The 26,308-nt window shown below is 33.9% G+C and overlaps 1 protein-coding gene across 5 annotated transcripts in view; it reads right to left on the minus strand.

Annotated features, from left to right (window-relative positions):
- The window catches only part of EPHA5 (EPH receptor A5), a 320,729-nt gene that overhangs the window by 236,196 nt on the left and 58,225 nt on the right, over positions 1 to 26,308 (minus strand). For all 5 annotated transcript variants that reach the window (XM_057728863.1, XM_057728861.1, XM_057728862.1 and 2 more), the window contains exon 3: positions 21,981 to 22,644. In XM_057728863.1, the coding sequence (XP_057584846.1) occupies positions 21,981 to 22,644 (664 nt within the window). The remainder of the gene's footprint in view (positions 1 to 21,980; positions 22,645 to 26,308) is intronic.

Raw genomic sequence — 26,308 nt, forward strand, 5'->3', positions numbered from 1 at the left:
ATATATATCAACATACCTATACATATATCTAATTTTAACTCTATCTGTGTCTAATCTCCATACTCAATCCCAAATGTGTAAATCTTTTGGGATTACCTATGAGTTTCTCCTATAAAAGTATTCCTAACATAACTCCACCCCAACCCCCAGCTATTTTTTGTAATATATACATACCTCGTATAACAAGCAGACTTGTTACTTCCAAACTTTTACACTCAGAAAAGTGACAGCTGTGGTTTTTTCCTCCTCCCTGTCTCCCATGGAAGCGTCAGTAACAGACACCACTGGTGAGGAGACTGGAAAGACACAGGTAAACCAGGGACTCAGTGCTCAGCCCCTCACTGCCATCATCAGGGGCAGGAGCCAGGGACAGTGGCAGTTCACCTTTAAGGAACTGGGGTATGATGGACCTGGACAGTGCCCTTAAGCAGAGGGAGCAGACATGCAGGTCAGAGGACTGCCCTACCCACATATGCTCTGCATGATCTGAGCCATGAATATAGGTTCAGGGCAGAATGTTGACAGCAATTAATGTAGTGCAAACTTGTAAAGGCTTCCGCTATGTAAAGAATGTATGTAAATTAAAGTTTTACCTAGGTAAAGATTTTACTATTTGCAATGAAAAGTGTGTATGTTGTTTGAATTTTTTCATAAAAGAGGAAGCAAAAAGGATACATTAGAAAAACAGATCTCCAAGGTTTACCAACAAATACATGGCCAGTATTTAGTATCAAGATTTAGGCAATAATTTGGCAAAAAACTAAAGAAAATATGAGAAAAGCACTACACAAATTCCCCTAATGCTGGCTTTTACTCATTCTAGCATTAGTCCTGAGCCTATAATCATAGCCTTCTTATGTAGAGAATTCCATATTGGTTTGAAATGCTAAAGCTTACTATTAAGACCAGTAAGAGTATATTTTTGGAAATAATCAAATACTATACTAACTTGATCCTCAGTTAGACCTTAAACTAGAAAATGCAGCTGAATGTGGTAAACAAGTATTTTATTTGCTGTTTAAAATGTTAACCTAAGATAGAAATTGCTATATATGGCATACTTTTATAGTTGGCAGGTATGGTACTTGCAAAAAAATTTTTCAAAGATCATTAAAAAATTCTTATGGGAATTCCTTTTTCTTTAACTACAAAATAACTAAATAACCAGTTTAGCATGAGAATGGAATTTCTATTGTTTCATCTCCTTAGTAATGTTGTCAGTGTTTCTCTTCCCAGGTACGGACTGAATAACTAGAAGACAGAAAAGAAGTATTTGCATGCAGAACTGTAGGTAATGGGGTGGTGGATAGATATATAGAGCCATTTCACACAGGCACTTCAGGGTTGTGGCAGTGTAGCCTAAGTAAAATTTCAATGTGAGATATATGGATATTGGAACAAATGAGTGTAATTACATTTAGAATGTTTTACTATATGTTACTCATGCTTCATAACATTTTCAAAATATTTCCTAATTATAAAATTAGGAATATAATTCCTCTTACTACTCATTGAATTTGTTTTCCCTATCTTTGATTAAGCATCTTCAGCTCTGTTGGATCAAACATACCAGTAACCTAATAGTTTCAGTCAGTGTGATTCAAATTTGGCCTAATCCATTTTTTCAAGATTGATTTCCAACCAACATGTGTCAATTAAGAAAACTGAAATGATAAATTTTGATTTTTCTAAGCATAGTAATTTCAAACCAACAAGAATAGGACTTATTATTGAGTTAGCCTATCAACGAAGACACACACACTAAAAATAATGCTTCAGTGATTCTCATATAAAGAGCAAGTAACATAGGCAAGTGCAAATATTGAATTGTATGACAAAGATTAGAAGATTCCTTCATTCATTTAAAAATTTAATCCACTCCATTAATATTTGAAAAAAATTCTAAAGAGTATATATAGTTGATGATAAATGTATATAAGCTAAAATACTAAGCCTGAAAATAATCCAATGATTGCATTTTCAAGAAGAGACAGCTCATTTTAGCAGAGTTCTAAAACTTGAATAATGCTCCCCAAAATTCAATCTCTCAGTATTTATTTAATTTTTAAAAAATTTCTATAACTCCTTTATATATACAAATATAAAGTGAAAAATAAAATCATTAGCTTATAGTTGTTATACATATAAAATCAAAATAATTTTAAAGTTAATACAAACAAAACTATAGAACCAATAAAATTCAAATTAACAATACTATTAATGTCACAGATTATGATATTTAGCTGCAAGTAAAATATTATGTTTGACCACGCTTTCTGTCATTACACGGGGAACTTTTAAGTTCAACACAAAGTGATGATTCAATCCTCTCAAAACTCTTCTATATTTAAAACACTATGAAACTTCTATTGATACAATGAACATTATTTTCATTTGGATTTGCTTTGTCATGCAACAAATTACTTGGCTCCATTCTTTTACCTTTACTCTGAATAATTAATATTTAAGTAAGTTAAATCTGCATAAAGATTTGGAAAAAGTGCATAAGCAGACCTGGAGAAAATGCATATTCTGCTAGTATTCAGATTTAGAACATACTTATATTACTTTTTGCTACAGTCTGAATGTTTACACTCCCTCCCCAATTCATATATTGAAATCTTAAGGCTCAGAGATGATGGTATTTGTAGGTGGGGCCTTTGGGAGGTGCTTACATCATAAGGGTGGAGTTCTCATTAATGAGATTAATGCCTTATAAAAAAGAGGTTCCTGAGGGATTTCCAGTCCTTTCCATGTCCTGTGACCAGGACAGAGAGAAATCAGCAGTCTACACCTGGAAGAGGGCTTTCATCAGACCCCAAATCTGCCAGCGTCGTCATCCTGGACTTCCCAGACTCCAGAGCTGTGAGAAATAAATGCCTGTTGTTTATAAGCCACCCAGTCCCTGATCTTTTCTTACAGCGGTCCAAAGGGGCTAAGATACTTTTTTAAGATTTTTGTGGTGATTAAAACATAAAGTATAAGCATCCTAATAAAAATATTTAAGGTCCAGAAGGATAAGTGCACAAAACCCATTCTGAAAAGCACCATAACTAAGCCAATCTGTCCCTTCAAAAAATGAACTACCAAGCTCTAGCAAGTAAGGTGACTGACTCAGAGTCATCTGTTTCTGTCACAGAAGGTTTTTGAAACACCATTAACTATTCTTGCCTTCATTCATCAATCTGGGATCTTTGAAACTTAATCTGAAACTTTCATTTTGTGAGTTTATATAGATTATGTAAACTAAAGGTAATGAGTTTTAAAATATATCAGCCATAGGGACATTTTAAATTCTTGCTTATTTAACTGCAGTAGGGTAAAATTCTACACAGGATCTTGAGTGAAAAAATGCCTTCAATGGATTTTACTTCCTTAAATGAAATATAAGCTAGAAATAGTTAATTTATTGACATAATAACTATTTCAAACCAATTTAATAGAAGGCTTCTAAATGGGCTTTGTATTAAATGCTAAAGACAATAGATAAATGTTCAACAGTTTTAACAATGTTTTGTTTGTAATTCTTTACGCTTAGACATTTAAAATTCTAACAAAATCATCTAAGAACAAAGTTTAGCTTAAATGTTGGCAAATACTCACGTTAATGATTATGTGGGAGTGTATATGGGTGTGAATATGTGAGTATATGGATGTGAGTATATGACTATATTTAAAAAACCATGACCTGACTTGCAGTAAACATTTCCAAATTCATTTAGGAAAAATAAATATGAAAAGAAATCCTGGATGTATTCTGAAAGAAAGAATAATTTAATAGGTTGAAACCAACAGTGTTAATGTGGTAAGTTAGGTATGTATAGAAATTTCTGTGAGACAAAAAAATTTATAGCTAATTTTCCAGATGCTACAATTCTATTCTTAGGCTAAAGCAGGGTAGTAGGTATTTTTAACTACACCTTGTATAACTTTCCATTTTAAATTTTAGAAGCAAACTAAATTAGATGGAAAACTATGCATTAGATAAGCAAAATTGGGTATTCCATACTCATAAAACATCTTATCTTATTTTTCTCTTCCTCTGGAGGACAAAGACTAAATGATTCTTGTTTGAATATCAGAAATGGCTGGCAATTGGAAAAAGAAAAGAAAAGAATCTCAAAGATTTTCCTCAGCATAACCTATGGGGAAAACAGAGAATTTGTTTTTGGACAAATTATGAAAAAGCAATAAACTGAAGTGCCTTGCTTCAGTTGAAATTTTCTGATAACTTGTCTATAGACAAGTGAAGGTTACAAAGATATTTATGAAAGTAACCTGTGTAGTCCCTGGGGAAAGAGGAAAAGTTAAAATTGCATTCCAACATCTCTTGCAATTGGCTTGCGGCTGTGCTGTTTGTGGGTAATCTTAAGCACCTGATTTCTGAAAAAATGAAAAAATGGAGAAATTTAACAATTTACCTATATTTACCAAAGATTCAGTCTGCAGTGGTGTAGAATGAAAAGAAATGACAATCGATACTAGATGACTTTCTGTTAATTCTACAACTTTGAATTACATAATAGATCATCATTTCTATGTCACCTTTCCACTACCTCTATTCTCCCTTCCTTCTACCCTTGTCTCCTTTATATAAGAGGAGGGGAAACACAGGAACTAGAATTGAGATAAGGTGTTCTTTCCTCATTTTTAATTCTACAATAAAAGTTCTACTAAACTATTAGGTTTACAGACATATTCTTATTTCCAAATGTACATACAATTTCATTAAATTCATTTAAAAATATGTTTTAAGGTAAAAGCCAATCATCGTTCTATGTGCTACTGTTATACAGGGAGTTTATATTCTGCTGAAATAATTAATTAATCAATTTTACAATTATAAGAGGAAACTGTATTTTAAAGATCAATATTTAATGAGAAACTATTGCCACTAAACGTGATATCATTAAAACTTTCTCTATAGGTTACAGAAAAAATGAATTAAAAGTAAAAAAAAAAAACCAACCTACAATAAGCAACAATAATTTATGTTCCCTGTCTTCAAAGTTTATGTCCTCCAACAAAAGAGGACATTAGTCTTTAATCTTTCTACTTTTTTTTTTAGATGGGAATGACATCTTCAGAATATTTAAAGTACACGAACTAATGTACGTATCACCAATATAATTCAGTGAAATTAAATATGACAATAGTTTATCAAGGTTTTGTTATAAGAAGAACAACAATTTGCAGACGATAAGGACCCAGCAGAATAAAAGCCTGATTGCAGTGATGAATAATGCATTTTGCCTATGGTACTAATTAACCTTGTACTCCAGTAAGATATTATAGAACAATAAGGCTAATTTGAATGTGGTCCAGCACTTTTCCTATGGCTTGTGGTTATCACCCTTCAGAACATGTAAAATTTTATTTTGTAAAATGAGAAAGATATATCTGTAATTTTTTCATAAAATAGTAAAAAATGAAATTATATTTTAATATCATGAATTTTCCAAAAAGGTAGGTTAAATATATATAATATAATGTACAAGATATATAGTACACTAAGTAAAATTAAATATGCTAAGTAAAAATAAACATACACTGTTTAGTTATAAATAACACAGAATATTAACAATACATATTAATTTGGCAAAATATTTAGCTAAAATATCAATGTATGATCAAGCCAACAGGACTCAGTAATTCCCTATAATTTATATCTAATCCTTTGATTAGTGTAACTAAGAATTTTCTCCTTCCTCTTAAAATTATAAAATGAATTAAATGGACAAGGTATAACTAAAATCCATAATGGGAATATTTTCTCCAAAAATAAACTCCTATGAATTTATTCAAAATATAATACTTTATTCTTTGCGATTAAGTCACTGTTGGATGGACAATCATAGTGAAGCCTGAGAAGAGATAAATGATCTTCAACTGAAACTGCCAATCTTTAATGTTTTAATCACATTATTTAAGTTATAATTAAGGTATACTTTAAAATGAAAATTGTAATGTTTCAAACCCCTATTTCAAAAAAATCTCCTGCAAAAGTCTGATGATAGAGAAGAGATCTTTTTAGATTTTTAGGTGGCATGACAGAGCTTCCCTACCTCTCTCCAAAAAATGTTCAAAAAAAAAAAAAGACAAAGCATACCTATACACATGAGCCTTTTCTCTACTGCATGTTTAAAAGTAGGATGAAAATAAGAAAAACTGAATGTGAGCTGAAACTGAATATCTAGTAGAAAACGTTTCTACTACCTTTTATATAAATATACTTCTGAATGAAAATATTGCTCTCTTAGTTGATAACAGAATATGTTTATTTTTAGACAGAGTCTGCATATATGTGAATGTCATTCTTGATGGAAATCCTTTGTATATGAACTATTTTGTTTTGAGAGAAAAGTATCAAGTGTTTAAGTGTTCCTGATATTTTTAATCAAAAGAACACCCTATGAGAATATCGTTAGGAAGTCTATTTAAATATTTATCACTCACATAATGATTACATACATGATCTTTTCTCTTTTGAACTAGTTATCTCTTGATGGGAAGAATCTAAGAAAATTTTGGAAAAAGGACAAAATCGATACTTGTAAAATACAGTGTGCTAGTCTTTCCACTACCAGCGTGGTATAGAAGTTAAAAGCAGAGACTGAAACAAGTGGCCTGGGCTTTCATCCAACTCCACTACTTACTGACTGTTACCCTTGTTATGTAAACTCTCTGTGCCTGCTTGTTTTTCTGTAAAACTTAAAAACCATACGTGATTCATAGAGTGTGTGTGTGTGCACATGTGAGCCGGGATCAAATTATACAATAAATAAGCAGTGTTCAGCAGAGCGTATGCCACATAGATCTTGCCTTAGAAGTGTTGGGCATGTTATCATTATTTTAATATCATCATCAACAGGCTTATCACCACCTCTAATGACAGAACAAAAAGGATGGATTTATGGTTCAGAAAAATTCCTACACACACTTAACAAATTTTTATTTCAGGCCATGTCTTTACAGATCACAATAATACCCTTCTCTGTCCTTTGGTTCTAAGTTAACAGAGCCAAACATCCTCTTTTGGGAGAAAGAGGCAAAAGAAATAACAAAGCCAAAATAGCTTTCTCTTAATGAACTAACATAAGGTTTTTCTCAAAGAGTAAAGGTATTTAAATGAAGGAAATAAATTTATAATAGGAGGAGAAAAAAAGGATATCAGGAAAGGATATAAGTAGAATTAATCATAAGTAGAAGCAATCAAAATAATACAAGAGAAGCAGCTTGTATTAGAAAAAAATAACTAAGAATTGGAGGGAAAAAAAAACATCCTACTTTTAAATCTTGTCTGAGAGTTGGGCCTCAGAGTTTTTCAAGGTCAAATACCACATCAGTGAGGAAAAGTATGTGCCAAGTGCATTTTAATTAACAGTAAAAGCTGAAGTAGTCAGTCCCTTTCTGAGTTTAAACAGGATATATTCACTTTAGTAGTAGAGAAGCTGAAATGATGGAATACAAATACCAAGATACATCTTTCTGTTTCCAGGACCAAAGTAAGTAAAACCTCTTCGGAAAGAACAGAGATATGTAAGGATTACTGGAGACCACAGTTACATTTAGTTGTGCATCTGACCTTTCTATATAGAAAATATAAAACATATGTTGTAATTAACAGTTATAAGTCAACAAGCTCTAAGAAGCATTTAAAAACTACATTATAAACAAAAACCAACTGAAAAAATAGAGAAAAAGAACATATTACTTTCAACAGAAGCTAGGGGCTTATACCCTCTCCTTTTTGGGTCTTATTATGTAAAACTAGTAATATTTATCATACCAAAACTGAAAAAAATCCTTCTAGTATTATTTTTTTCACTTGAAATACATTGAAAAACCTGAAAATTGTCATCTTTCAAATGATGGAAATAGTGTCTCCCAAATAAAGAAGAAAAAAAAAAAAAACAGAGAAGAAAGAGAAGGAATAAGAATGAAGGAGAGACAGTGAAAGGGTATTCTTAGGGAATTTGAGTTTGTAGCCATATTTTCCCCAATTCCTCAGTTATTTTCCTGACATAAACAATGATGAGGTATCACTGACTATTAATAGTGTTTGACTGCACATATATTGCTTTACATCATATGAAACTACTATCTTTTGTATTTCCAAAGTGGTCGTGTACTAGCAATTTCTTATAATTGCACCCAATTTAATAACTATTTTTCCTACTAAAAGTCAGATATTTAAGTTATATAATAATTATACAATCTTGATTTTGGTCGTGATTCTTTCAGCATTACTGACTACATATATATCTAAACAGAATTAGTTCTTTTTATACCTTTTCCTATAATTATTATCATATATTGCTCTTTGAATTTGATTTTTTAAAACAAGTAGCAGTTATTATTTTTCTTTATGTCAGTGCTATGATCCTTTCCATGCTTGTCCTCTGGCTGTACATTTCTCCCCCATACAACTCTAACAATTGAGTTTAGCGATTTTTTAATTTAAAACATAAAACGTGGTGCCTTCTGGGATTGTAGAATCGTCAGTATGTTTTTTTTTTCTCAAAGTGTATATACATTGAACTCAAACAAAACTGTATTAGAAGCTAACTCAGCGTTCTTGGAAATCATACTTAATCTACTTCAACTTCAATTTCCTCAATTATAAAATGGAAACAACAGTATATCTGTCTGAGTTAAACTATTTCTATGTACCTGACATATATAGCTGGGTCTAAAAATGCATGAATATGTACTATTTTTTTCCTAGACAGTTCTGTTTTACCCATTAGAACATGACATTTGCCTTTATTATCAGGCTTTTTAATTTAGATGAATCCACAGAGAAGTAACTATTTTTTTTTTTTGCATCGAAATTAGCCTATCATTTTTTATTCCGACCTATTTAAAGGGGATCCTTGTGACAGGAGATTTTGCAAATTCTTCTCTGGGTGCCTGCAGTCAGGATGGAGTCCGTCTCAGAAAGACAGTGCCTCGAGCTCTTCTGCTCGGCCAAAACTCTCCCCTGACTGTCATGGTGAGCACTGCTGCTAAGTGGGACTTGTAGCCTCTAACAATTATTTTAATTGTACTATTTTGTTTATGAAAATGTGTTTGCTTATTTTTAAATTTTTATATTGTATCTGTTGTTTCATATTCCACTTCTTTTCAACTTCCCACAATCAAGAATGACGTGAAAATACTTCAAAATAGAAGTCTCCAGTAAGAAACCTTGTACCTGAAAACTGTAATATCAGAATTGGTGGGGAAGTGAAGAATCATTTAATTTCTTTTTTGTGGATATGGAAATTCAAAAGTCACATCAGGTCCATGAGATGCAGAGGCTTTTCCCAAGTCAGAATCCTTATAAAATCTCCTCACTCACATTATAGAGTCCAGTTTCTTCTTTTTTTTTTCTTCCCTACCCCACCCCCAAAAGAAACAAAAGCAACAAAACAAACAAAACTTGAATAAAATCACACTTCAATACTCCGAAAGCTAAAATATTAAAAAGAAAAAGTTTTCCTGTACTACTTATGGGAGCAGACAAATAAGGCAAAGTAATTTATGTGCCCAAGAACGCAAAAAGCAAAAAAGTCAGAAACGGATTGAGAGTTCTTAACCTACAACCCAATCTCTCTCTCTCTCTCTCTTTCTCTCTCTCTCTCTCAGAATGCATATTGGGTTTATTCCAAAAGTTTTTTCTTCCTCCTATTTGAATATTCACATAGAAAACCTGTAATCAGTTCTACTTTGGTTCCTGATTATAGGGCCGCTATTGTCCAGGGTAAGAGCTTCGTGCTGTTACAAGTTTCTCTCACTCACACTTTGCTTTGCTCACTCAGTCTTGCTTTGCTTTATTTGCTCCATTCCCCTGTCACTACATAATCCTTCTACCTTATAATGCCTTTCCACGTCTTCAGTTTGAGGTCTGAATATGGGGACAAGAATCTCCTCTAGGCGACTCTGGTGACTCTTAGGTCTCTCCAGGGTGCCTCTGCCTCTGATGTACAGTGCAGTGCTGCTCACATAGATGTTAGATTAGCCCACAGGGGATCTGATTCAGGGTGACAAAATTAAGTGGCACTCAAATGCATTTTAATGGAGAATATGTGATATAGTGGGAAAATACAGATTTGAAACAAACATACCTAGGTTAAATTGTCAGTTTGTCACTTTACAGTTTTAGTTAAAATTAACCTCTCTGAGCTTCAGTTATCCCAGAAACTGTGGCTCACAGGATGCTGTCAAGCTTAAAAGAGAGAATGTCAATAAAACATTTAACAGTACTGGCACACAGCAGGTCTTTGCACACGTGTCAACTCTTCTTGCCTTACCACCCCATTTAAGATACCCTGACAATTTTGATAATACCCAGAATTGTCATTTATTGCCAATTTTGTCATTTGTCATTTATTGGCCTTATTTCTTGGAATCTCTATTATTTCTTGTATATTATTGCTTTTTACACTGACTTGAAAGTCAAACTACTCCCCTTGGCCTGCTTTTTTATTTTCTAAGAACAAGAGTTTTTTTTCTCCTCAGCTTTCATTCCATTCTTTTCTAACTTCAGATGAAAATAATTTAAGTTCTCCTGAGATCTGATCACAGGAACATTCTGGCCAGTCTTCCCCTTGATGATGCAGGTTGCCCTTGGTTAAGACTCACCTTCATCCGATTTTTCTAAAACTCAGATTTTTTTGCCTAACTCTATGCCTCCTGAATGATTAATTTCTCCTTCCTTCAGTCCCTGGTCAGAGTTTGTTATAAATGGACTCTCCATTCCTGTAACATACATTTAATTCCTTGCAACATGCCTGGTTGCCCCAGTTTATTTCCTTTTTAAATTGAAATTAAAATTTTCACAATTACACTCACACACACACACTCAGAAACCTCCTTAGTCTTTAAAGGCCCTGACCTGAGGAGCTGACCCAGTGAAGACTGGACTGGACAGAGTGCTCCTACCTCCCAGGGTTCCACATGTCCTAGGAGGATAGGTCGCCATCCTAGGGTGGTAAAAGCAACACAAGCAAACGTTAGTTCAAAAAGCAAAAAACAAACAAACAAGCAAAACCCCAGCACTTTGCCTAGGGTTATTTTTCATTGAAACTGCTTTCAACTTTTAAAGCTAACTAGCTTGTACTGACGATTCGTTCTGTGCCAAGTACTAAGCTTTGCGACCCTCCAATCTTTAAAATCTAATCCAGGTTTCAAAATCATAAACAACACTTTTATTGTTGGAAAAGTTTTTTTCCTATGGATTAGTTTCTAATGTTATGTACTGAGAGCAATAACATCTCAGTGCCTGGCAATAAAGCATGGAAGAAATCAAACCATAAAAATAAAGTGCTATCCTTGAGTATTATTTTGAGGCAACTACTAACAGATGTTTTCCCCTTGTCTATGGTGGGACAAAAGTTCCTATTTTGGATTTAAATTCATTTTCACCTGAATGAAGAGTGAAGTTCCCCCCAGTTTAAGGGCATTATCTGTTGCTGCTTGTCTGTGTGGGCCTGAAGAGGAAGGCCTGACTTAAGTTGACTCTATTATTACTGTGTAAATGCTCTCACCACCCCCTCTCTCCAACCACTGACTATGTCAAAAAAAAAAAAAGCTACTGCTGTCACAAAACAAGGGGTCCTCACTGTTGTGACATTTCATTTATCTGGGCAGCAACATGCTTGAAAGGAGACTGCCTCGTTCTGAGTAAAGTATGGAAGACAATCAAACCCAGTTAAGCAAACCAGTGTTGACATATTAAATCATGCTTGAACCAAGAGAGCAAAAACAGACGACACACAAAACCTTCTAAAGAGAGTTTAAAATAAATAAATAATACAGGTCAGTCTGGTTCTAAAAAAAGAAGCTTTTAGCGTTGGATAATACTGGAACTAGGTGAATATGGGGAAATCACTCACAGGAGCCAGTGATTATGTTGCTCTGATTGTGAGGTGCAAAACTAGAGTTAGTGTGGGAAAGAGAAGCACGAGGAAACACTGGGAAACTTTGGGGAAATCACATCACCTTACTTTCCAATCCATAAAATGGAAAATAAAATTTTGATAGTCCCATTCTTTATTTAAGAAGTGTCCTAATAGAATCCTTCCCAAGCGCTTCGGATTCATCAGAGGCAAAGCCTTTATGCATATGCGATAGCGTGTTATTAGTCTCCTGCACAATCACACAGCAGGAACTTTGGAGCATTCATTCTCTAACTCTGATTCCTGCTAACAATTCCATCAAAGAAATGGAGTTATCCATCAGTCAAATTATCATTTGCTCTAATTGTTACTTCCCCCAAACTGTGGCTCTTCTTTCTTTCCTTTCCTTTTTTTTTCTTTTTTTTTTAACTATACCTTAACAGCACTCAAATGAACAAGATATCTTCAAGCTTAGAAAAGATCAAAGAATATCAACAAATCACTGGCGTTCTTAAGGACGAACCCTACTGGTCAGCCATAAATGCAGACAAAGCATTTAAACAACACAGAGAATCAAATGCTAGAAGATAAGATGTGATCCACATCTGTAACCAGAAAAAATAAAGGATACAAAAGCATTTTCATGTAATGACAGCCAGTTAAGAGATCATGAATAGCTTAGAATTAATAGTTTTACTGTTACAGCTAATGAATGACACATTTTCTAGAAAAACCTATGAACTAGTGGCTCCATGCCTTCCTGCTTTATAATGATTGGCATGTCCTTCTGGACTAATGTACAAACTAAATTTAAAGGCAATAAATTATACTGTTTAGGTAAACAGCATACTTAACCTTTTTTCCTGTGAGTAGTATAAACTGGATATATAAATAAATCAGATAGATTGATACCTACAAATTAAGCTAAGTTTCTTATTAGTTGCTCAGATAGTTAGCTTTCTGTGCAACTCTCCGAAGTGGTTAAGTAGATTTTTCAAGTCTAATCTGTACAGGAGGTGTACTACATAAATCCAACATGTCGAGCAGAAAACATTTAACATGTTAAGTATATAGAAATACGGTCCTAAGAAGAATCTGTGCTTTTTATTCAGGATTATCATGGATGCTATATGTGATTACAAACTACAAATCAATTTGTGATTCAGTGTGTTTATATACTTTTCAAAGTACAACAGTAGAATGGAGAATCTGAAGTTAAAAACAGGATTCTAATGCCAAGTCTAAAACGTGGTGGCTGTGTGACACTGGGCAGGTTAATCTTCTCCCTACTTCCAACCCTTGGACCCCAATTTATCTGTTTACTAATGATCATAAAATGTACAACTAACATGTTAAATCCTGATTAGCTAAAATCACAGAGAGCTTATGAAATACATGAAGATTTCCATCTGTATCATTTCTCCATTTTTAGTACTGTGAAAAATATGATTATTTTTATTTCAATAAAGTGTATGAACATAGTACCTCTACACGCCTGTTTTCTTTTATTCAGGATGAAATTATTTATTATAAGTACCAAGTTGGCTAATGACATGAAATTAAATTCTGTGGTATCATTTAGTATCCTTTATGCTAAAATTGTTTCAGACAAAACAGTATGACTACTAGTTTGTGTTTCCAAGTTTCATAAATGTTTCTTTTATACCCCCTTCTCAAAGCCAGGATGTCCTTTTCCCTAAATTAATTTTTTCAAATTTTTTTTTTGAAGAAGTTTGAGATTTTGATAAAAGAATGTGGAAAGAATGTAAGGAAATGGAGGAATTTTTTCCCTATGTTCTGTAAGTCATTTTTTTAAAGAACTTTTATTGAGATACAACTGACATACAATAAACTGCATATATTTAAAGTGTACAATTTGATTTTTTTTATTAGTAATGTATATATGGCGGTTCATCCCACCCCACCCCACCCCCCTTTCCTCACTTGGTGTCCATGTTTGTTCTCTACATCTGTGTCTCTGTTTCTGCCTTGCAAACCAGTTGATCTGTACCATTTTTCTATATTCCGCATATATGCGTTAACGTACGATATTTGTTTTTCCCTTTCTGACTCACGTCACTCTGTATGACAGTCTTTAGGTCCATCCATGTTGTAAGTCGTTTTAATTCTAATGCTACTTGCAGAAGAAGAAAAGTAAAAGGTACCTTTTTCTCCATTCATTTCAGTGTTAAAATGTCAATTCTCATTTTAAAGTTACTTTCCTTGACAAAAATTTCAGTTTAATTTTTTCAGCTATTAACTCTTTAGTAAACATAAAATGTGTTGACTAAAACATAAACGAAACATATTTTTCAAAAAATGAACTACTTTTTATTTCTGATAAAATTAATACCAATGAATTTTGCATTTGACGGATGGAGAGTATTTCAGACAGGGGTGTATATATCTTTCACTAATTTTAGCTTCCTATAGGTCAGCAATATTTTTTCAAAATTAAGTTTTATATTTGGGCACTGTATACTTAGGGAACTATAGTCTGAAGTTTAGAGTTCACCCAAGTCTTCCGGTTCCAACAACATGAAGGGCTAAGAAAACCTGGAAATGCTCCAAGTACAAATACCTAGAAATACTAAATTAAACAGAACAAAGTTTGAGGCTGATAAATTTGTATATTAGGACTCACAACATGGAGGCCATCCCAGTGGCCCAGCACATGTCACAAATCTAAACCGAAATCACCCTGCACTTATGAGAAACCTAATATACACTAATCAGTATCCTCCAACTCAGCTTTAGTTAGCCCATCTTACCTTGGAAAGTGGGACCTGCTAGCCTTGTAAGGCAATCCGGACCTCCTGGCCAATCACTCCCTGTTTCCATGTTGCCTCTTCTAATGCTTTAAAAAGCTCACTCTTACCCAGAATCCCTTGAGAAGAGTGTCCCACTATACTCTCCCACTCCATGGATTATTTTCTCTTGAATAAATGATATTAAACTTGTTACTAAATTGTTTCAGTTTTATCATTTGACAGGGCTCATTTTACTATCTTTTGTTTTAATGCAGGGACATTTTAAGACAGTAATAAATTTTGTAAATCTGGGAAGGGAAACCTACGGGGGTAGAAAAAAAGAGGGAGCCAAAGCATGGAGTGCTGCCTTTCAGAGCTGATCCTATTCTGCTTCTCTGCAGGACAGGAGGGCTGAGGATGGGTGTGGAAAACAGGAAGACTTGGATTTTAATGCCCCAGGTCCAGGAGAAATGGCCACAGCCTTGTGTCAAATGGGGAACCCTTCAGAGAGTCTGAAACCTTGAAGAACTGGCTGCACCCTCAAGAAGGTACTGGGTAGTAAGAGGAGGAGGAGAGGAGAATTTGCAGAGTTAGTTGAATAAGACAAAACATTAGTATGCTTATTATTTCTGTGTTGTTTATACAGGTTCAGTGTATTTGGGTATAAATCAGAGGGTTGGCAAGTTACAACCTTTAGGCCAGATCCTGTCTGTTACCTGTTTATGTAAATAAAGTTTTACTGGAATACAAAAAAAAAAAAAAAAAAAAGATGGCACGGGGTAAAATGTTGCCCATGTACACAAGGAGAGCCAAAGAGGCTTATGTGTTGGGGGAGACCTCTTCATGGGGGGGAAGAAATCAGTCTTCAAGAATCAAAATCTGTGGCCTTCTCTGGATGAGATTTTGAGGTGTAAATTTTCACAAGACACTGAAAGCCACCAAACTTTAATCCTAACTATCATAAGACTCCTTAATCTGTATTTCAGTTCCCTAATCTGTAAATTAAAGGAAAAAGGACGATTCACTCCAAGAGTCCTTTATATTAATGCTTCTCAAGCTTGGATGCGCATAAAAAACACCCAGGGATCTTGCTAAAATGTAGATTCAGATTCAGTTTTTCTGTGATGGAGTTTAAGATTCTGCAGTTCAGAAGTTCTCAGGTCATGCTGAAGTGGCTAGTCCATGCCCTACTCTTGAAGTAGGCAGATTTTAGATGCCTTTACAGGCTGTCTCTGCAGGTGCATGTTGTATTATTTAAGATGTCACATATGAGGAAAGTTGGGCTCAATCTGATTTTGTATTTGGCCACCAAACGGAAAAGCGTGATTTGAACTGAGAGCTACATCACCTTAAAGCCCCAAACCCTCTATTTACTGCATACAAAAATCTCCTGGTGACTTCAGACCGATTTTGAGGTTTTAAGTCTACTTAATAATTTTATGCCACTTTGTTTCTTATCATTTGCATTCATTTTGTTTTAACTTTTTGCTCTTAAGACTCTAAGAACACTGAGATGTTTGCTGAATCATACTAGGTGAGTTTTCAAAATTAAATTTTCCTGTACATACAACTTTTCCCTTGAGAGCTAACCTGATTTATGTTATATGCTGTTATTTTTAACGAGAGATCTAACATATAGCTAATGTTTATTGAATAAGTACTGTTTTCTAGGCACTATTCTAAATAATTCTCATATAATATCTCCTAGGATTGCTATGAAGTAGTTAGAGACGAGGAAAGCAAGGAATAAAGAGATTCAATAACTTGGACAGGGATGTAGAGCTGATAAATGGCAGAGGAAGGATTTGAATCCAGGTATTCTGTCTCAGAATCTGCATGCTTAAAACACTAGAGTATGCTGCCTCTCATCAGCAGCATATGTCCTGATATCGTATATCCCCATATCTCTATATCCAAGTTAAAATAGGCACATTTCAAAATGTATATGCATTTTAAGAAATGTATACTTCTTCTGTTCTGCAGAAAAATGTTCACTTTTGCAAAGGTAACCAGTCTATAAATATATTTAGCTTTTAGCAGCACATCTGCTCACGTAGGCAGAGAGAGTATATTTCAATTAGTGGTTCTCTACTAAGAGAGATTTTGCCACCAGGGCACATTTGGCAATATATGGAGGCATTTTTGACTATCAAAAATCAGGAGTCGGGTATACTACTGAATCTAGTGGGTTAGAGGCCCAGGGAGCTGCTAAATAACCTACAGTGAATAAGACCACCTCTCCCCCCAAGCAGCTAGTATCTGGCCCAAAATATCAATAGTATTAGTGTTGAAAAACTTTGATTTAGGGGAAAAAAAAAAAAGCAAAAACAACAAAAAAATGTAGAGTATGCTCTAACATTTTAATAGAACTAATCCAAAATTATTCAAGGGAGGAGTTAAAAAGAAAAAATCTATTTTATTATTCTCATGTGTAATACCTGCAAATAGATGAAATGACTTAACTACTTGATTGTCTTAGTGGTAGGACACATATACACACACATATACTCACATACCATTGACACTCTGTACTTTCATAATCGCCATCTTTGGTTAAAATTCTTAAATTAAAATTAGTTTCTTTTTGTTGCATAAAATAGCATACCAAATAGGACCAAAAGTTCAACCCCTTTGATGTTTTCTGGTCATGTGCCTAATTAAAAATAACTAGGCTCTCCAATGCATAATTACATGAATACCTAATACTCTAAATTTCCAGCCAATTTTGTTTCAGACATAAATATGCACCAGAAGTTTGAATGATCAACATACTACTCCCTGCAGTATCTGTACTGTTTCTGAACCAAGGCTCTTTCTTGAGCTCAGTATTTTCACTACATTTCCTTGCTGTGCAATCATCTCCCAGTTGGACAATTAATAAGTGCTTTTTCTCCACAGCCCTTGGCATGTAACACCCCTTACCCTGTGTTTGAGCACGCACTATATACCTTCCTCACTCTGACTGGTTTTGGCAGTGACCCACAATCTAAATCTCTTTCCTCCATTTGATATAAGTGAAACTATAATTATCTAGGGGTAATTTCAAATTACTACTTCATTCCACTAGCAACTGATGAAGATTAGTGGTCTTGCCTTGCATCTGAGTAAGTCAGCAACATAATCACAAGAGAACTCAGCAGGCAGCATTTGATTCATGTGAACTCAATTACTTCTGTCAAACACATTCACTTCAACAAAAAGCAGAAACTTCCAAAATGGGTTTTTGCTAACAATTTTGTACTCAAAAAAATTTCACTTGACTCTTAAGAGAAAAAATAGCATGAATTTCATCAGAAATAATAATAAATAACAAATATGGAAACATACTTGTATAAATGGATTTAATACATTATTAGTTCATGAAAATAAGGAATATTTCAAAGAAATAAATTTGTATACTTAAGGCAGCTTATTATAGAAAATTCAGGAATATTAGTAAGCTTTAGAAAAATAAATTCACTCTATATTTTAAGTTAATACAATAGACACTGGAGTATTTGGTTACCTTGTTAAAATCAGATTATTATGGAAAAGGTAGTCAAATTCTCTTAAAGGAAGTTAAATATGAACTGCTTTCTGAATCACTTCTTGATTGTCTTCTGGATTGAAGCTATATGTTAATGAGCTGCCTAGCATTCTGATCCCTCAAGATTTAGTTGCTAAAAGCCTTTGGGTCAAGTCCATCATGCCCTGTATGCATATCAGGTCACATGAACATGATCTGACAGCAACTACCTGGTAACCTCCTAGTACAGACTCTGTAAGTCTTAACATATGACAATCATTACAACAGGTTTACTCCAATGCCAGCCTCTTATTATAGTTATAGCCTAAATTAAATCCCAACATATTTTGATTATCAAAGAAACTGAGTAATTAAATGTAAATATGTAATATGCCATATTATAAACACATTTCAGCATGTGATGTTTGAGGTCTACAAAAATCACTTAGATGACCTCTATAATAGTTAATACATCATATACCAATCATATATGATTTAATACCTGAAACTTGAAAATTTGGCCTGAGATTATTTGGACTAAGTAAAGATTAATTTAAAAGACACATTTGTCAATTTTATGACCAAGGATGTTTTCTACGGTTAAGTACAAAGGTAAAATAAACATAATTATTTATTTAAAATAAATAATTTCAAAGCACAGTATTCTTTTATGACTGCTTATTCTACTTCCTCTTTTGAATTCATTTTCCTCATCTCTTGCCTTTTGATTTCTTTCTCCCTAAGATAACGTCTACCACTGCTGTCATCAAGGAGTATACAGTCTAATCAAATAATAAGTTAACAAATATGTGCAAAATAATAACTCTAAACGGTTTTATGAAGGAAAATATGTGAGTAAATAATAGAGGGCCCTGACCTAGTCTTCAGGGGTCAGGGATAGCTCTTGAGCAGGAGATGCTGGAACACAGGTCTGAAGGATTCATATGAGTTAATTAGGCATAAGGGAGGTAAAATAATGTTTCAGGGAAAGGGAACAGAATCGTAGAAGAACAAGTAATGAAAGTGAGCAAACTGTCTTTGAGAAACTAAAAGTGAGCCAACGTGGCTAGTGCATACAAAAGAGGAGGAAGCATAGTTTAAGATGTGTCTAGAGAGCTAACAGGAGCAAAGTCATGCAAGATCTTAGGCTACTTTAAAAACTTTAAAGGAAACCACTGAAGTGTCTAAAGTAAGTGTGTTGGAAGTAGGCAGGGACTAAGGAGGATGAGTGTGTGTAATTACCAGGTTTGCATTTTTGTAGACATGGTACACTCACATGGCTCAAAAACCAAAACTATATAAAAAGTCATTCATTATATTTAAAAATAAAGTTCCAAAAAGATATGCTTATAGGTTAGAGGAAAAAGGGAACAGAGAAAAGTGGATCATTTTATGAGATAATTGAGTGGTAATTTCTATAAATACTTTGTGATGGATTGAAACTGGGAGGTGAGTAGGAAGGAGATGTCAAGAATGATTCCTAGATTTCTGGTCTATCAAGGATAGTTCCAAAACATCATCATCCCTACTTAAAGGTTTGGGGACAGTATATTAAAATCAGAATGAGTTAGTATTATGGAGGAATTGTACATGATACACACATACACACACATACATACGTTTACATTTGCATGTACATATTATGTATAAGTTTAAATGCATATATTTATTTATATGGGACTATATGTGATGCCTTAATTCTCCAAAACAAATCTTCAACATTTATTTATTCATTCAACAAGACATGTTATTTATAGAATAAACATTTGAAATTCCTCCTAGAGCCACCACATATCATTTGTACATGGGAAAACATCAAGAGGCACTATTCATGTAGAGTACACTGTGTAGAACAACTTCTGGGGCTGTGTAGTCTGCAGCCTTCATGACCGCACAGCCTTTGTTCCTCCAACCAGAGTAGGATAATAAGCACATTAAGACAGAATCCAGTTTAGTGAAGTTTCCTACAAGGTAGCCTCTCCAGTCCACCCCTCTTTCTCTCATGTCTCTACTCCTCAATTAGTAAGCGTACTAGAAGAGAAAGTTGCAGTAAATGCATGCACTAAAAAGCATCCTGTCAGAACACTACCTCCCCAAAATATTTTCATAATAAGCACCTGCAGAATATTTCAGTCCCAGCAACAATCAAAAAGTATCCTGCAAACGCAGACGTCCTCTACACCTTGTATCAGTCTGGATGAAGACAGTGTTCTGCACTAAAGCTACCACATATCATTTGCTAAAATGATAAAAACAAGTAATCAAATTGAGCATGCTGCTTTATAATACTAGTAAACAAATTCTTAGAAATAATAAGATGCATATTCTAAATATTTTAGGGAAAAGAATACAATGTATTTAATGAATTATATTTAACTCCCACTTCTGATTCTACAATTACATATATCTTCACCTTATACCAAGAAGTCTGCTCAAAAAGAAAAGTGAACGTAATGGTATTTAGAACTTTCCTTTAAATCCAGTCGTAAATAAAATCTGATTCATTTCTTTGACAAACTTAAAAACATATCTGACATAATTTTGATTTAATAAAACTTTATATGTGCATATAAAGGGATAGACAGTTGTACATTGGAGAAACAATCATACACTTAATTGCAGATAGTATACAAATATGAGGTGATGCTGAAAAAGGAAGTTTAAATATGATACAGTGTGTTTCTAGAGAGACGTAATTAAGCAAAATCAGTATACTTTACAGGAAATTTCCCTAGTTTTGTTTCCCTGGATCTATGGTCAATCTACAGTCAGTCCTGAACAAACCTGAGACAGTTTGACCCACATTATATACTGGATTTAGAAAAAAAAAAAATGCACCTGAAGCTACCAGTGGGATTGAGGGACTTCTCAGCATTTGGTTTTCTCCCCAGTTAATACATATTATTTGACATGTACACATCACAGTGAAAACAAGTTCAGGTTCATAAGGATGAATTTTTCTTCATTTAAGGAAAATGTGTTTTCTTCTTCATAAGCTGTTCTTCACTTTGACATAAAGTACTATTCTGTTCCAAAAAGTCACTGATAAAGATCCAAGTTTAAAACGGCAACTCACCATACTGGGCAAAATGAGGGTATTTTCAAATGAAGAAGGAAGCATGCATGATCAAGTTTCAATTTAAAAGAAAAATCAAAACAGAAAAAAATCTCCAAGTATAAATTGCTTTGAAATGACCTTTCTGTATTGGCTCTACCTCCAAATAGTTATTTTCTTGGGCAGTATTTATTATGCATTTAAAATTGACCTGTAAATTCTTAAAAGCAAGCATGTAATAGCTATTATATGTAAATAACACAGTAAACTAAGTCCTGTCACACATATTTTCCAATGAAGTTCATGCAGCTGAACTTGTATCTGAAGAATTTTGAAAAGGCAGTTAAAAGCATGCCAAAACAAGTCTCACTGAACGTTTACATTTGAATTTCATATAATGAGTAAAGTGCACTATTTTTCTCTTCATGGAGATAAAGTAGCAATAGAGTAGCAGACAATAATCATATAAAGAAAGTTATATACAAAGAAAGAATCCCTTGATCTGAGTTATTCAAAAATAAAACTTCTGAAAGCAAATGAATATGAAATATTTCGCTGCAAGTAAGACATTCTGAGTATTAATTATGTATATCCAATAAAATATTACATTAAATCTTTCATCACTGCCAGAAGTTTTAAAATTCTAAGAGAGAAATCAAACTTGAAGGGAAATAATCTCCATAAATTAGCAAAGTAAAAGGTCATTTGCTCATAATCAGTGGAAGAAATACATATACATGATCCAACTGAAGCAGGCAGCCCCTGCACATCCACAGGCAAACTCTTACCTTGACAGGTGCCGTTCTTCTCTTCATATCCTGCCTTGCACATGCATTTCCCGATGGGCACCAGCCACTCCCCTTCAGCACTGCAGTGCATTTTGGGTGGTTCATCTGTCACAGAATGGTTGACACAGGAGCCCGACACTTCAAGCAACTGCGAAGAATCAGCTCCAGTGATTGTGTCAGGGAAGATAGCCAAGTGTCGTACCACAGAAGGGCATTTTTTATAGTACACACGCACAGAAACGAGAGCAATGCAAGCACCCACATCCTGAAAAGCGAGATAAAATCCCTTTTTGCTTAGAGGTCCTACATCTCTGACTTCTGTATTCAGCTTCATGACACGGTCACCAAGATCAAGTTCTGTAAAGCTTTCATCGGCAGCAATGGTATCAATTTTGATGTACTGGTTTTCCTTGATGTTTCTCCCATTCTCATCATCTGACTCAAAGTAATACATGTTAAAAGTTTCCTTACAGGTCCCCAGTCCCCCAGGAAGACTGTTGCAGTCCCTCAGAGTAAACTTGAGTTCTATGAAGATTCTGGAAGCACCTTCGTTGGAGATCCAACTGGTCAAAAGCCAGTTATTCTGATTCTGTTCCATAACTTTGCATACTTGGTATGTGTGGATAGGGGCATAATTTTCATCAACTTCACCAATTTCTTCCCACTGTGTAATATAAAATAGAAAGACAAAAAATTAAGACAATTAGAAAATAACCAGCAAAAATAGTCAAAGAAAACTAATTCAGGCATAAAATTTCTGCAGCCTCAATATACAGTATTGAGAGAAGAAGCTATATAGTGAAGATTTTTAAAAATCATTTCCCTTTTTTAATTAAGTAAATTCACAAAGTATTAGTCATTGTCTCCGATGTAACTCAAGCGTGAAGACATGTGAATGATATTCCCCAGACAAAATCGTGTATTTCACAGCAAAAATAAAAGAAAATTCAACATGGATGTGTTTAACAAGAAGCAGTGAAAGGAAAGTATGTATATTTGGAAGAAAGTCTGACAGAAAAAAGGAAGTACAATTTTTTTAAAATGACAATGAGAAAAAGAAAGCAGTAAATGTGGAAAAGAAGGGAGAAAAATGTTACAATTGAATCCACATTTGTTTAACTCTGGCATGTTATAAATAACAAAACTGTAATAAAACTTGAAAGAAAATTCACTAGTTTAATAATAGATGTTTATTTCATTGAACCAATCTGGTTAGGACTCTTTTACAAATTGGATAACTAAGTGTTTATTCATACATTTAGTCACAAATATAAACCTAGAGATAGAGAGAAAATAGAGATAAAAATTATAGATTAGTAATATGGAGAGCCTTGTCATTTTATATACTAATTTTTTGTTATACATATCCTAGGAATGCATTAATTCTTTCTTACCAATGCATTATTTTATGCACAATGACCTTGGAAGTTCTAAATATATACAGGATGTAGAAAAATTTAGTATGATTTATATAGCTTCCAAAATACTTCCAATATTCAGCCAAAGAGAGATCTAAACCTATCTCTTTCCTAGTAAAATACTACAGTTTTGAGAATGTCAAAGTACCATACCACTTTCTAAACAGTCTAAAATCAGATTTTTATTCTTTATAAAGATGTTATTATAACAAGAAATTTTTTAAACCTGTTTACAATCTGGGTGGATAAAACTACATATAATTTTAAGTCTTTAAAAACTGTCCTGAAACATACAGAGCAATGAAACCATACATACTGACTTTCAATAAATCCAGAATGTGATTTTGGACATTAAGTATTATAGACAATAAACTTCACAGAACCTCATTTCTTTAGACATGAAATTAAATGGAGCATTAGTTTTTGATTCTGTTCAACTGACAAAGACGTGAAAAATGTGCCATCACAAGGGATGCACATAAATCGTATACCTCAGATGGCCCCTCTCAGAATCCTAGCTGCCATCAGACAGATAGAAGTAAAAGGTGTTAATGAGGGAAAACTGCTGAGCTCCTTAAATTCACAAGAGAGAGACATCAAGATTGTATCTTACTTAACAACTTTCACATTAGGGTGTTACATGAAACCTTAGTTCATTCCTTTAATCTTACTTTTGTCCTCTCCCAAAATGTATATAAATTGTACTCAGCCTCTAATTTCCTAAATCAGCTTTCCTTCTCATTAAACTACTTACAGTTTCTTCCTGAAGCCATCCAGGTATCAACATATTTATTATCAATGGTTAATGAATGTCATGATTAATATTTCACGAGAAAAGCACCTCAGCTAACCAAATGAAAACAACAGAAACAATCAAGTTATTGTAAGATTAATTAAATGTATTTTCTTTGAATTAATAAATTGGAAAAGAGAATAAAAAAAGCTCTTCTCTGAAAAAGGAAAACCAAAATGCTATGTTATCTCTGTTTCAGATTCTCTTATTTTTTAATAGTCCTCCAATGCAAACCACAAACGTATTTCAAATCCTAGGCCTTAAATCATTTATAGAAGACTTATTTCTGCATCATATATTCCAATAGGACCCTGCTAGCAAGTCATAGGAACTGGACAAGTAAAAGGAAACGGGATTGGCAGCATCTTCCAAGATTATAAGGCAAGCAATTCACAGCCTTTGTCTGTACAAAGTCCAAGGTACCACAAACATTATTAAAAATGCAAGCCAAGCAGCACTTGACAAGACAGTTTAATAGTTACTGCTTCGGGTGATAATTTCAAAGTATGTGCATAAGCACGTTCCTTCTCTGAATATTCTCAATTAAGAAGAGAAAAACTGTAATTTTCTTTGATATTAGAATTTATCATGGTGGCATTTTATTTATTTTTCTTTTCAAGTGTCCAAAATATAAATGAAGGCTCACATTTTCTATTTCTAATGAATGAATAGGAAGACTAATTTCAATAATTATGGCCATAAGCCATTCAGAGAATAAAAAAGGTAATATAGACACATTTCCAATAAATATCTGCTCCTATTTAGACAAATACACTAAGAAACAAACAAAAATATTTCATTTATTTTAGATTGACTAGCTGAAATAAAATGCTTAATTCTTCAAAGTTTTCTTCCCTTTTTAAAAAAGACATCCTGCTGTCCTCTGCAAATATCTTATTTATGAAGAAGAAATACGGGGATGAAGAGAAAGTAACACTCATCAAGAACTTACGATCATAGCAGTTATATTCCTAGATGCTTTTGCAGATGTCATGTTAACAAGATTACCATAATTTAATGAAGGGCACAGACAGAAAACACAGTATTTTCAGTTTAATTTTGTTGGAATTCCTATGATTCCCATGGTTTAATAAAAGTATTTGCTCACTACTACAAGTGAGGTGCCTAGGCATTTTGGACGTGTGGTCACTGAACGTAATATGGTGAGTGTAGCTCTGCTCTTCAGGTGCAACTACTCCTCAAGACCCACTCTCTGAGCCCAGGCTTTTTCTCCATGTTTGCTTTCTCCTCATTCCTATTTCTTTGCCTTAATATTAAAGAACTGGTTACACACTGAGCTTGGGCTGGCTTGATTTCTGTCCCAAATGCTTAGGTTTGATCCTTTTCCCACTGGCCACTGAGAACTCCAAGTCAGTTGCATTCTAATCCCATGCCTGGCTAGGCATCGCAAGTCAGCCACATTCATCAGAGAAGTGGAAAAGAAAAAAGACTTATTTTCATACCCATGTGTGTATCATGGAGTTACCAACTTATCCTACCCAAGCTATTAAGAACTATTTTCTCCCTGCCTGCCTCTCATTGCCCTATTAGGTTTCTTGCCCAAAGCTCCTATTGTCTCTTATTGCGTTAGCATTGATTTTATTTCCAATCCCACAGCCTATACATCACTTCTTTTGCCTTCATAACTTAAAACACTGATTCAGGACACACAACCTTGACTAAAATCTCCCCTTACATTATGTCCCAAAATACACACAAAGAATCATCAAGTTAACAGAGTAGATTTTGACCTTTCAAGTTATGGGAGTGCCTATTATCTAGTTCTGTTTTCATTATTGTGTGTCTATATTTGTTTCTACACAGAGAATAATTTATTGAGGCTAAAGTACAGTGGTCAGAAACTTTGTAGTAGAGGCCTGCATATAAATACTTGACTGGTCTTGTACAGAGGACAGATTCTCAGCCTGAAGCCCTAGAATTATTTCCAGCTCTTACAGTATCTAGATGTATAAAGCAAGACTTCACCACTGGCATACTGGTTACACAATCTAAAGTGAAAATTGAAACTCTCTATCCCAATCATCTAATATCCAGTATAAAACATCAGAAGTGGCCTTAAAAGACCTGGTCCTATTGTTCGTTTTAGAAATGAGAAA

This window comes from Hippopotamus amphibius, chromosome 3 (assembly GCF_030028045.1).
Source record: "Hippopotamus amphibius kiboko isolate mHipAmp2 chromosome 3, mHipAmp2.hap2, whole genome shotgun sequence".
NCBI lineage: Eukaryota > Metazoa > Chordata > Mammalia > Artiodactyla > Hippopotamidae > Hippopotamus > Hippopotamus amphibius.